The sequence below is a fragment of the Thermobia domestica genome, chromosome 2 (genome assembly GCF_964235325.1).
Source record: "Thermobia domestica chromosome 2, izTheDome1.hap1.1, whole genome shotgun sequence".
Classification (NCBI taxonomy): domain Eukaryota; kingdom Metazoa; phylum Arthropoda; class Insecta; order Zygentoma; family Lepismatidae; genus Thermobia; species Thermobia domestica.
The window spans coordinates 78,715,156-78,729,296 of record NC_137455.1 but is presented as its reverse complement, the minus strand read 5'-3'; the positions used below and the strand labels follow the sequence as shown (position 1 = coordinate 78,729,296).

At 34.9% G+C, this 14,141-nt stretch overlaps 1 protein-coding gene across 9 annotated transcripts in view; it reads right to left on the bottom strand.

The window, feature by feature from the left end:
* LOC145673108 (mannosylglucosyl-3-phosphoglycerate phosphatase) overlaps positions 1–14,141 on the bottom strand; it is a 304,267-nt gene that overhangs the window by 39,799 nt on the left and 250,327 nt on the right. For all 9 annotated transcript variants that reach the window (XM_081742513.1, XM_081742549.1, XM_081742498.1 and 6 more), the window contains 3 exons: positions 6,955–7,186; positions 1,844–1,930; positions 1,392–1,540 (listed from right to left, as the gene is read on the bottom strand). In XM_081742513.1, coding sequence (XP_081598639.1) covers positions 1,392–1,540; positions 1,844–1,930; positions 6,955–7,186 — 468 coding nt within the window. The remainder of the gene's footprint in view (positions 1–1,391; positions 1,541–1,843; positions 1,931–6,954; positions 7,187–14,141) is intronic.

Below are 14,141 nucleotides of genomic sequence, written 5' to 3'. Positions count from 1 at the left end.
TAAAGTTCGAGTGTATAATAAAAGCAGACATTAAAATATCAATAACACAATGCAACTGCATTCAATTACTGTTTTTAATTGATTTTTTAAAATGAAATCTTCAAAGAATTCTTAAAGGTTTATAATAATTGATAAAATAAGGTGGGAATAACTGAAGAAAATTTGAGAAAATTGATATAATCAACAGTAAGGTACTGGCATAATTAGTTTGGTTCTGTGCTCGCTTGACTAGTGACTCGGATTCATTTGAAGCGAGCCCCGATGAAACTGATATTACATCTGCACTGATAGCTTAACTGATGATATCAGGTTTCGAACACAAAATCTGCGATCCAGAAATAATGTGCCACAATGATCCCTATACTTTAACTTAAAAAACGTATATGTTAGGCAACCTAAATCGAAATTGCTATACATATACAGTGTATAATTCCCTATATTGCACAGCCTTTCCATTTTGCTCCTATAGTTGTTCTACATCAAATCTACCATCAAACAGTACGCTGTTAAAATGTAATTTCTCGAGGTTTTATCGCATCGCTACGTATCTGCAGCTATGTTACAGTAGGGCATGGCATTTATGCACAAGAAGAGTGATGTTGAAGAAACAACTGGCAGTAATTGGTGTCATTGGTTTAGCATTCGAATGCTTAAGTAAAACCTGACTTCAAAATCTTTAAATCATTTATTATGATACTCAAGCAAATTGAATAAATTTCACGCTTACTATTGTACACAATTTATCAGCTTAAGTATCCATAACTCTAACCTGGAATTCGAATATTCAGTTGAGCGTGATCTGTTAAATGTATTTACAATTTCTAGTTCATCAAGGGGAACGGACCCAAGAAGCTTAGATGGAACTTTTCATGTTACTATACATGTCAACTAATCAGACAAAAAATAAACTTTGCTTCAGTGTCTTTTTAACAAATAAGGATCTGAGCACACTTACTTACTATTTTAAAATGTTCTGTGTCCTAAATAATCTAAATTAACAACTTTAATCATTCAGAAGCAAAATATTTCAGAGAATCTTAAAATATTCTTATACAACTCTTCCGTAAAAGTTGTGTACATTTTACATACAAATTGTAATTAAAAGAACAAAATTGGCACTAAATTGAGAGCCTATATCGTCGAATTCTTATTATGTGGTGCAGACAGAGAAACTATCAAGCATACTAGGCTACAAACATTTTGAAAATTATGTAACATTGGAAAATTATAAATTATAATTTCATTTAATTAACTCAAGCACTAATTAAATAAAATTAACAAACAAAATTAATGAAACGAAACTGTAACGAAATCAGGTCGTTACATAGTTAGAGAAATTTTTTCAAATCGTTAGTTTCTGTACATACTCAAGAAAGAAAATGTATACTTGCCAGACCAATCTTTTTCCCATTCCAATTAACTACATGAGTAATTTTCCCATCAGCTAATGGTCTGCCTGTTTCATTATCTATCACATTAGACATTAACCAGGGGAATTTTGTTTGCTCCACCCAATCCGCCAACACCTCCAGGCCGAAATCTGTGAACATAAGTAACAGTCAAAACACTTCGTCTCGGAAAAATAAATGGAAAGAAAGAAACAACAACAATTAGCATGGTTAAATACACACATTTATTCAGTTGAGCAATGATTAATGGAATAAATAATAAGACTCCTATTATTATAAAGTCAATTTTTACTCGGCCATCGTTATCAAAACTACAAAGACAAGGAAATTAACTTAAAAGCGATATCTTAGGATAATACGGAAAGAAAATAAATACAGTACGTATCAGTTCCGATTAGGCGTATCGCAACAGCAATACTTTCTTGTTAACTTACCAAAATCATGATTTCCAAAAACAGCACAATGAGTATTGCATTCATTCAGTACAGAAACCATTTGTTCTCCTTTTGTGAAAGTGCTTACTAGAATAAAATAAAACATTTTTTTAATTATTTACATATATATGAATACACAACTTTTAAACTCTAAAAAATTAAAAAGCGTATCCAAGAATATTGAGCAAAATGTCTGTTAATTTTCTGTCTCCTTGTTTGACCTTTGGATTGAGAAAAAATTATAATACCCGAAAAATATGAGAATAGACAATGTTAGTCAGCAGGCATTAATTCCTTCAAATATTTAATTTAGAATAATATATTATTACGATGGCTGTATCGAAAGTAAAGAGACGATGGATTAACTTCTTTATTAACAGACATAGATCACCTGAATTCCACATTGGAGTGATTCTTTTCTACTCAGGTAAATAATGGGGACGAAATACTAACAATGTGCCGTCACTGAGCTCCCGACATCAGAAGGATGCAGTTTGTCTGATATTCACAGAAAGCTAGGTTATTTACACAGAGACAATATAATTAAAAACAACGATGTCCACAGATGACAGAAGGGAAGGAAAATCACCCTTCGAGACAAACTACACAGTGAAAGGTCATCAACGGCGACGACTGATACAATCTTCAAGGATGAACGAATTGACTCCGGCAGGCAGAAGAGTCACAAATCCGTGAGCTATTTGCACTAATAGGTTATGTCATAACGCAACACAAAAGATAGTATAACACTTAGGTTATCATAAAATGTGTGCAAAGTGCGTACCTTGACAAGGACGACCCAAAATAAGAGAGAAAAGAGCGATCATTTGCTCTGATTTGTAGGAAAATTTGAAGCTAACGAAAATGCTTACGAATAAATAAATAAATAAATTGTGACAGGTTCAAAACATGGGCATATTCTTTATGATCCACAGACAAGAATTAGTCCAAAAATGGCGTCACCTTATTACTTCTGGCGGAATGCCAAGAGATAAGAAGTTCAAGAACCAGCGAACAGCACAATAAGTAAAACAATGCACACGTGAAATTCTTACAAAGAGGGTTCGAGAACTGGGTTTAGCGATAGAGCAAATATTCCTTGTAATGGAGATTTCGTAAGTAGTGCAACTGAGCAGCACCTTCGTATAGAGGAAGTGAAGTATAAGGGTCATTTAAGGTTGACGGGACTTTCATAGGAAACAGATAGCACAAGAAGCACCAAACTGTCAGCTTTTCAAAGTATTCTCCGGTGCGCGTCGAGGCACCGTTGTCATCGTTGTGGCAGCTCCGATTCCTTTGGTGTAGAAAGAACTTGGTTGTTGTTGTAGCCATTGGAGAACATTGTTCCGCAATGCTTCATCTGTCGCGAATTTCTTCCCTCCCAGATGGTCTTTAAGGGGTGCAAACAAATGATAATTACTGGGGACTAAATCTGGATTGTACGGGGGATGGGGCAGAACTGTTCACAGATTGTTCACAGACCGTCATGCGTGTCCACTTCTGATCAAATGTCAGCTGACGGGGAATCCACCTTGCACAGATTTTACGGAAGCGTAAGTGGTCGTGAATGATTGTCTCAACATTCCCGACACTGATATACACCGCGGTAGCAATATTCCGCACTGTTACTCGCCGGTTCTCAAGAATCATTTGCTCAACACATGCGATATTCACTGGTGTGACTGCAATCGGGCGAATGTGTCCATGCGCTTCATTTGTCAAAAGCTCTCGTCCTTCGCAAATCTGTTCACACCATTCCTACACTCTTGTCCGTGACATCATTTGTTCACCATACTGTGCTTGCAATCTTCTGAAAATCTCGCTGGTTTACCTTTCTCTTTCACAAGAAATTTGATTACACATCGCTGCTCCACAGCCACACTGCTTCCCACCATGTTCGCTGCAACTGCTGCACATGCGCCAAATACGTCATGCCGGGAGGTAGTTACTCGAGAAGGAATACATTACGTCACCCGCAAATTTCATCATGATCCGGCTATTCATCGATTATTTACATACGAAAATCCCGGTCAACCTTGAACGACCCTTGTATGACTTTTTTTTTAATGTCTCAGAATTAGTTCTTGAATGATTACAACTAAGACGTACATTTGTAGTGAACACAAGTATTTCTTTATCATTTTAAACTAGGGAAGTATTTGAACTAATACATACAGAACATATCAAGTTCTCCTTCCAATCTTCAATTTCACTACAATCATTTCGCTCACGCTTGTAATTCTCGAACATAAAAAAATTAAACAGAAAGGAACTAAACAAAACATATACAAGACATAACATACAGAACGAAACACAATTTTGAAATATAGGCAATAAGTAGGTTCTAGTAAACACGTGCATTAACCATCAATCTTAATCAGATATGATTGGCTGTAACAGTGTACGCTGTATTAATCTCTCTACTTTTTTCTTTCTTTCTCCAAGGTATCTTTTGATTGTGACACACAGAAAGAGAAAACCACCTACTGCCGAGTGTTTTTGTGTCCAAGTTTGATTTGCGTCTTTTTAGTTTTAATAAAATAAATTTCAAGAACTGTCAATTAAGGGCGTCATTTAGGCGGGGACAGGAGGGAGCAACTCCCCTCCCTCCAAGAGTTTGAGGAATACATATACTTTAGTCGACTGTCTACTAATATACTAGTACAAAACGTGAAAGTCTTATGTCGGTGGTGCTCTCTTCCTCCCCCTCCCCTTCTAGAGCGAAGTCTGAAATGACGTCCCTGCTGTCAATTCTATTTTGTTCTTGGTTTTATTTATTATCTTCATTCACGCCATTCACTTCCCAAAACCTAATTACTGGGTTTTGCGATACTCTTATATTTTTCTGCACATTGACAACGCACTTCGCACACTTTAAGACTTCACACATGCAAGGCAAAACCAAGGTTTGTAAAATAACTCCTGTAATTATATATAGCATACAAGTTTTTTGGAAGTTGGGAAACTTATTTCACATTAAATATTGGGAATATTTTTCCTAGATTTTTCGATCAGTTCAAAATACAGAGGGAAATTCATCTTTGTCCTGCAGTCTCTTTGATTCTTATTAAATCATATGCCTAATAGATAGGGAACTGAAGATTAGGAGACGAAATGGTAAATCAAAGCTTTATTTTTATTCACCCAAGCCCTCTATAAAAAGAAAGAAAAAACTGGTGTATATATAATAGAACTCTTTTTAACCCTTTTGTAAAAACATTTGTGTCGCAGAGCATTAATAGCTCTACAAAGAATTAATTAGTTTGAACGAGAAAGCTAGCTGCGTCCCTATTTGTCCGTTTTCTTTCCTATCAAATGGCCTATTTTCTTTGATTCTTGAACTTCTCACATTTATTTTCCTAGTTTTTCGTTGCTATAATGGAACAGAAAGGTGGGACCTACTGTAATTTCTTCATTAAGATTGAAGAAAGAAAGAAAGAAAGAAAAAAAAAAAAGAAAAACAGGGAAACCGCTAGCAGAAACTTTCAAATACTTATGTTCAGAAGAGCCACGTACTTCACACCCATAATAACCTACATTGTGGAAATATGGATAGTGAGAAAATAGTGGAAGGGAATCCAGGTAAAGGAGAAGAGATTCCTTAGAAGCATTCTTGAAGAAAGAAAGAAAGAAAGAAAGAAAAAAAAGATCGAATAAGAACTGAAATCATTAGAAATGCACTCAACCAAGACAGTTCGAGAAAAAAGTTAAAAAATCCAGGTTCTAATGGTATCAATATACATAAATAAAAGAAGAAAAAAACGTTTACTTAAGGAGCCTATACAGAAATGACTGGAAAACTGCTACGGAACCATGGAAAAGTTAGCAGAACGAGGAATGCTGGAATGAACTGTCCTTGGAGATACCTCGTACATACTCAGATTCACAGCAAGCTTAAGTCAGATATTAATGACGATGGTTTGTTTAATTTTGAAGTATTTAAAAGTTTTATCCTACTTTTGATTAAGATATTGCATCCTCTTACATCATCACTGAAAAACAGTTTGGGTTCTCCGCAGATTTGACTGCGTATTCCGCTACAGTGTATCATCAATTAGAATTGTAATTAAAGAGGATGAGTTAATAAATGAAATATGTTGCATAAGATATAGCAGGGTTATTCTATACACAGTGTTAAGTTTAAGTATAATGATGAACACATTATTTATGTTTGACGACATCGCTTAATTAAATAAAATAAAGATCGGTTCCATGCACTTTGAAAACAATTCAACAGCATTTAGATATATAATACACAAAATGAGTTTTTCACAATACTGTCATATTCATTAAAATATTTCTGAATCAAAACTGAATTCCCATATCTTAGTCTTACACTCTTATCCAGAAATTGTTTTTCCTCAATGAAAAATCTTAAGTAACGTTTTTGCCCTCGGGCATATTCTCTTTTTAATTATAGATGTCAAATTATATCTTCCGCCTATATGTTCGTAAATTAAATCTCAGGAGAAAAAAAGTCAACTGCAAAAAATACGAAGAAACTATAACAGGGACAACAAGAGATGATCTCTGAAGTTTCTTACTACATGCGGAGGAAGAATGCAGCCCCTACTTTGGTGCTAGTGTTACCAACTACGGTCACTCTGTCTTACACCATTAATTAAACTGCCATTATAGATGCACCGAAGAAAGCCTTGACACGTGAGTAGTGGCAACGTTACTACGAGCTGTCAAGAGACGACCTCTTGCTGCCTCCCCTATAGAAGTGAACACACCCATCTTTAAAACAGTTGAAATCGTCATAAAATTATCTTTATTTTATTTATACCCTGTTATTGTACTATCAAAATTACGTTCTTTACATACAGTAGGTATGGAAAATGTTTAAAAGACATGTATTTAATGTGATTAAACGATTTTAATTATAAATTTTTCATTTCCTACCTTCACTAAACTATAGCACATATCTTTGAAGTACTCTCTGAATATTTAGAAAGATTTGGTACGAAGTGTAATTATAATTAATTAATTTATTAACAAAACTGACTTCCCACCACAAAATACGCTACCTTTTTAAACACAGTTATACTCTACTAATAAAATTATACTGTATATACCCTAGAGAATGGTTTAGTCATACATCAACTTACAAATACTGGGAGCAAATATATCACCACTGAAGAGAATCAAGGGATTCAAATTGGAAAACGACTTCATTACATGGCAAAAGCGTGCTGCACCACCAACCGGTTCTTGTTCCTGAGGCTCCACATTATACACATCATTGTAATGTAAAATTGTAACTATTCCCGAAGAGGAACCCATATTTCCTGATATAGATGACAAAGTTCGCAAACCCGCTTGTCTCACTTCCAGAGAAGCCTGCAAAATAATGCATATATCCAGTTAAAGAAAATAGCACATCATCCATACATATAAAATCAGATACTCGAAGGTGTTTTACATCCGATTTCTGTCCTGTAACGCAAAACATTTAGAATAAAAATGTCAACTAAACAAAGCGTAAAACTCTTTACACAGAGAAACTGGCTACAAATAGTTAACATAAATTTACTCTTTAAAGAAACTATTACATACCTTATTCACTATATTTAATACACGTATCTCACAAGAATAGCCGATTATTATTTAATCATGCGACTGAAAAATGTTAGATAAATAATTTTCATATCATGTACTTAATCAGTTCACAGATTTAGTCTGTCAATTATCAATTACTTGTCTTCTGTCTATAGAATAATAGTAGTAAAAATAAGAAAAAAAAATACTTATCTACTAAAATGAATACGCTGCCTTGTACTACAAACAAAGAGCTCTGCTAGACTACATGGTACACATTCAACTAATTATACGTGGACAGCACATGGGCTCCAAATACCATTACTTTTCGCTTTCTACAGTGAGTTTACTATCTCTTAATCCAAGTATATTCCAATTCCAATATGCTTCACAATACGAGCTTACTTATCCACAGTCACATCTACTTTGATTATATTATTATTATTATTATTATTATTCAATACAGCAGTATCGGTATACAAAGAATCCCTTTTAACATCAAGTGGCACCAGAGGTTACCGTAAATACTTTGTACCTGAGTCACCATTTGCGGCCTGCATCGCGACGCAGACGACCACATCTCCTGCAGTCTGGACCAATTTGCTGCACGACAACACCAGATGTCATACTGCCTATGCGGTACACTCTTTTACGACGATGGGGTTGAGAAGTACTAGACCATTCCCTTTTCACCGAATATGAGCTCCTACGATTTTTATTTGTTCCCAAAAATGGAAGGACCACTTTAGAGATAACGCTTCCGTAATATTCTCAGCATTGTTCGTGCCTTAAGAGCGCTCTCTCGAAACCCTATCACAAACGGAGACTCTCAACGGTACTCTACGTCTGCCAGATATTTGAAAATGTTCACCAAGCAGATGGAGACTACACCGAGGGAATGCAAACATGTTCACGTGAGTAACATTGCATTTTCATCTTACAGATACATTGCCACTTCAACTTAAATTATGCTCATAAGTCAATCCCGTACTCTAGTTGCTCAACTGTTTAAGAAGATAAAGAAGGAAGAATTTTCATTCACTTCCAACTGTGATTATTTAAAAAAAAAAAAAAAAAAAAAAAAAAAAAAAAAAAAAAAAAACTTAAAAACTTATACGAACGCGTTCTAGCACGCCTCTTCTTAGTGTGTTTCATTTTGCTTCTTGCTTTCTTTGTTTTTCATAGGCTAATGAGAATACGGAATGAAGTAGAACTATGACGGATTATTATTATTATCATTAGTTTAACGTTCCACAATTATGCACCGAGGATAAAGGAGACCAAGACGATGCTAATGAATGAAAGAAATGCTGGAACGAAGGAAGGGGATGACAATGGCAGAATCCTTAGAAAATCCACACACAAGACGTTTTCCCAGCACAAAGCCAACTCGGCGCGAGCTAGATATGACAGAATGGACAATAGGTGAAATAATAACGGGGAAAATAAAAGTACTTCGTAAAGAAGAAAGAAAGAAAAACAATCGTTAATTCACCACTAAGTCCTAAAGTTCATCTATATCAATTACATATAATGGACTCCAGAATGTCCATTTTGACATGTTACGTACCTTACAGAAAAAAGTTACTTATAAATATATTTGATATACTTGATATAACAAATTTCCAACGGAATTATTTTTAAATTATACAAAAAATATCAATATACTGTAGTAGTTTCCTTCTCATTGATAGTAGTTCTTTCATTCATTTGCATTGTTGCACATTATTCAAACTATCGAACACTGGAAGAACAGCTAATTATTATGCAGTACAACTTCGCAATTTAAATTCCAACGACAGAATTTCTTCTATACTATTTAAAAACGACAATAATTATATTGATCAATATGAATGTGTTAAACAAATGAAGGGTAAGGGGAAAAAACAAGGAATGTCCATGTGCGTGCTTTTTCGGATGCTTTGTCCTATCTGTTAGTGACTCTTGGTACTATTTGACTGTATATGCCATGCATGCGTAGATGTAGAAATATCCATCTAAAAAGAGGCAAAAAAAATTGATTAACCCTATTCTGTTTTCAATATTAAAACGCAGTTTTCTCGAAAATGAAATTTTGTGACATTCCTTCTTTTCTCCCCTTACCCTTATGTCTTCTCTTAAAAGAACTTTCTATGAAGCCAATGCTTTTGTGTGATTATTTTAAATGCATATCAATGTTCACTAAAACACGAGAAGAAGAGGCAAATGAAAAGGCAAAATATAAGATAACTTAACGTAAATCATTGTATTACTGAATTTTCACGTTTCTCGTCCAGAATTTCTACTGCTGATTTAAATTTCATATATCCTGAAATTCGTTTCGTTTTTAAAGTATACAGTATGATTTTTCTTGTTGAGAAAGAGTTTATATACTTTCCACAAACCTATTCTCCCCATTCAAAAAGGGGGCGTTTCAGCTAGCTGAAGATAAAAATGGAACACACACAGTAGTCTGAAAAATAAACTATGAGAAATAAAACGAAGACAATACATATCAAATTATTTCCTCTCCTCCAAAGAATTAGCAGAACATGAAAATAAAATGACTTTCTCAACAGCGAAATAAGAACTTCTTCATACATCCGACGTTACCGCTGTGATATTTATATAATGGAAAAACGAAACCCTAAAAACGACCATGAAGTGAAAAATAAAATGAATCCTTTAGTTTACCGTCTCAAGTTAACTCAATTAAGGTTAAGGAAGACTATGATATATCCAAGTGACTCACGATCGATGAAAGTGGTGTAATGATGCAGTAAGAGGAAATGGGGGAAACCCCGAGAAAACGCACAATCAAATGTTGGACCAGCACCAAACTTATATGAATGACCACTATGTCCCTTACAAACGATCACGTCAATAGACATGCAAACAATAGAACATACCTATTAAAATTGGATGTAATCACTACATGTTGCGATCCGGCAAGCAGTTACTTCTGCATGTTCAAAATAAGTGCACAAAACTGATTAAAGTTATTGCGATGGTATCGCCATACTTCTAGAATATAGGCTTCTAGAACTACGTAGTTTCTGTCTTCTCCCTTTTCTCCCATTATCCACCATGAAATCCCATAGGCGTTCCATTGGGTTGAGATCAGGAGACTGTGGAGACCAATCCATGTAGATGAGTTTTGGCTATTCTTATGGTCACGTCTGGATGTGTCTGGACATATGCAAGGCAATATTGTTGTGTGCATGAACACAAACTACTCTTGGTCTGGAAAATTTACACGAATAGGTGGTATCCAGGATATCAATATAAACCTGGTTAGTCATTCGGCCCGGTACTGGAATCGTTTCTCCTAGGCCAGTGGCTGTCATGTAGCCCCAAAAGTGTGCCACAATCCGTTCGGAATGCCCTGTCTACACTATATGTCGAGGCACATACCTTGTCCCTCGTGAGTTGCAGAGATGTCTCTCTCTCGTTGATCGGACAGGAATAAATTCTCATCACGTCATATAATTATATCCCAGTATGTCTGTCGGAGTTCAAAGTTCCGCTCTAAGAGTCTCGTCTTGTGCGGCTCTGTAAGAAAGATCTTTGAAACATGAGGACAGCTCCTCAGGCAGGTTGCCTTTAGTCTTTGCCGTACGATTTCGTGAGAACAGCCGTACTCTACAGCCTCGACCCGCAAGATGGATCTATGGCATATTGGATTGTTTCTGGTATTTTCTATCAGCGCTTCCTCGTGAAGTGCAGTTGTTGCTATAGATTTACCTGATATGAACGAAGATTTAGCTCATTTAACTACATCATCCCGTTGTTGATCTAAACATTAGTGAACAGTTCGTAGCTCACAGACAAATGCTCAAGTGATCTGGGATGCATTCTGGCCTTGTTATGCATGACCCACAATTTCACCAAATTGAGCTACTGTTAACTCTTGACGACTTCGCGGACGAGGCATGCTATGTGGTCTTGCTTGTCAAAATGAGTGTTTTTAACAACATGCTGTAAATAATATTTACAACATAACTGCACATATTTTTCGGCAATAATTGTCAAGTCCCATTTACTTTTATCCCCTAACTAAATATTTTGTTTCATGATCATACAAACTTACTTTTCATTGTCAACACTATATAGTCAACGATAATGGCATTTCTACCTTACTTTAGAGCATGATAAGCAAACTTATTTTAGGATTGAACCACAGGAAGTAGAAAAAAATTAGGCACGTCAATATAATTTATTAACAATAACAATGGGTCATTTTGTAACATTTTTGTAATAGTAAGACTTATTACTTAGAACATTCTCATAATCTGGTTTAAATTGGGATGAACTGATTCTCTGTAGTCAAGTTAACTGCTCATATATCAGTCCGTTTCTAATACAGCTCTTTAGAAGTAATTCTGTTCCTCTTTTCATTCGCCAGGTTAGGAATAAAGTCGAAAAACAGATAAAATCTGAAGAATCTGTACCTGGCCCGCGGGCTGTAGTTTGCTCTTCACTGTTTTAGAGTAAAATAAGAAAACGTTTGGCCTATGAAGAATCGTAAAACTTTTTTAAAAAATGTGAATGAACACCCTGAATGGGTGAGAACTATGGTCCTTCAGATTCGTAGTCGGCTGTCTTAACCATTAGACCATGATCACTTTGTCCTGAATGCATTGTGGGTCTTTACAACAACTGAATTCTGTGCGTCCCCACTTCGACTCTTTTTTGATATTTTTCTTTGTTTCATAGATTCTTTCGTATTTCTCTTATGTTTGTGTCACTTACTTACACTACGCATTATTTATATTTACAACTTCTGCCCCTCTTAAGTAACGTAAGTACGTATGCCAGACTTTCGTTGCCTCTCCCCACAAAACTATAGCTTTGACTAATAAATTTTCATGTTCTCCACATCAGTCAGTGTAGGAAGGCCAGACTCACAATACATTTATTTCCATGAAAGATTATACATTCATACAGGTACCTTGGGATCAGATGGGATAACATTATTGCTAACTTCAGAAGAGAAAATTATAATACATGTATGCTTTATTTTCCAATTGTTTATAGGGCTTTTGATATTAATTATTAACAAAATAAATTATTGTTTTTAGATCTGTTCACAATGGCTTTTATAAGACGAAATAGTCGGTTGTTTTCTTTTTGCAATTCAGGTAACTGGAACAAAACTAATATTTGCGTTCCTAAAAATTAACTAGTCCTAATAGGAATACATGTGTATACAGCAACTATTTATTATATCTGCTAAAAGTAAATTCATTACTTCAAGTACTTTTGTGTGTTTGTAAAATTTGAGAAACAAAATCAGCAGGAATTCGTTAGAAAAAGACAGCCAAGGTTTTCTTCATTCATATAGGACAACTCGTAAAAGACTTTTACGGTGGAGTGGTAAGTGTCACACCAGTAGTTGTTTTGCTGTTTTCAGATGACACTGCGTTTTTTCCGGGGTGATCAGCTTTCAACAATGATTATGTAAAAGATCAAGTTTTGCAACCAGTATTGATATTAAGAAAGATCTCAGGAGAGCAGACCGACATTATGGACGAATAATAATAACAAAAATCGTCACCAGATACAGATGCAGGTTATTGTTTATTTATTTAACTGTTTATAGTTCTGCTTCCAGTGAGGCATACACCTAAAAGGTTAATATCTTTATTAGAAGGGTCGAATGCACAAGCCTTTTTCTCGAGTTTTGGCACTCTTACTCATCAGGTAATCACGAATGGTATTACGTACTAAAGATACAATCGTTTTCTCACCAATGCCAATTCTCGTGGCTGGGTTTGACTTGAACAGGCTTGAGAGGATGTTATCTCTACAGATGTTATAGCTGAAGCCTCGGAACCAGATTTTCAACAGAAATGTAGTAAAATTAACAATATAATCAATTCACATTTAAATATATATAAAACACAGCAGGTAATACTAAAATGCAAAATTTACCTGAACATTTTACCTTACAATAAAGGTAAAAATTACATCTATAAACGGTAGAAACTAACAATGCAGAAAATTCTGTTATCAACTTACTTATTACACTCAAGAACAACATACAATCGAGATTAAGCATGATAAAATAATTCCTATTAGTCTTTCTAAACTACAATGCGCCAGTCGTTATATGATAAACCTAAATTTACAAACAATAACTTCACAAAGTACATACGCAATAGTAACTTCGTACTAACACGTTCATCTAATATACCATGTCAAAGGTTTGTTGGGTATTTTTATAACATTTAACTTGCTGTAATTATTTTACCTAGTTACTGTGACAAGGCAATGTGATAGAAGAATCTACAAGGAAGCTAGAAAGCAAGTGCTGAGAAGTGCTATAAGCATGTGAAGATACAGAGGCATCACACCAGTGAAGAAAGTTATCAACTGGTATAGTTGTGACAAAATATTACCAAAATTTTAAGAATAGATTATTTGCTAATAAACATCAGAAACACGTCAAAAACACTGCCTAAATGAGACAGTATTCTCCCGTATAAACTCTACTGAAAGAATATATAAATTATTGGTATATTACCTTGTTATTACGGAAATGTATATGTAATTTAGAAAAGTATGCAGAATTTATTTCAGTCAAATAAAACACAAATGAATGAACATCTAAACCATCTCAAAGATTGCAATATATTGCCACTCAATGATATGTCCGTTAATGCTACAATACCACATTTATTAACTTTTTTCCATATTTGCAAACAGTATACTTACAGGCAGGACGGGCACCATACCTTCTCGCACGAGTACTTTAATATTTCGCATCCTTCGAGCA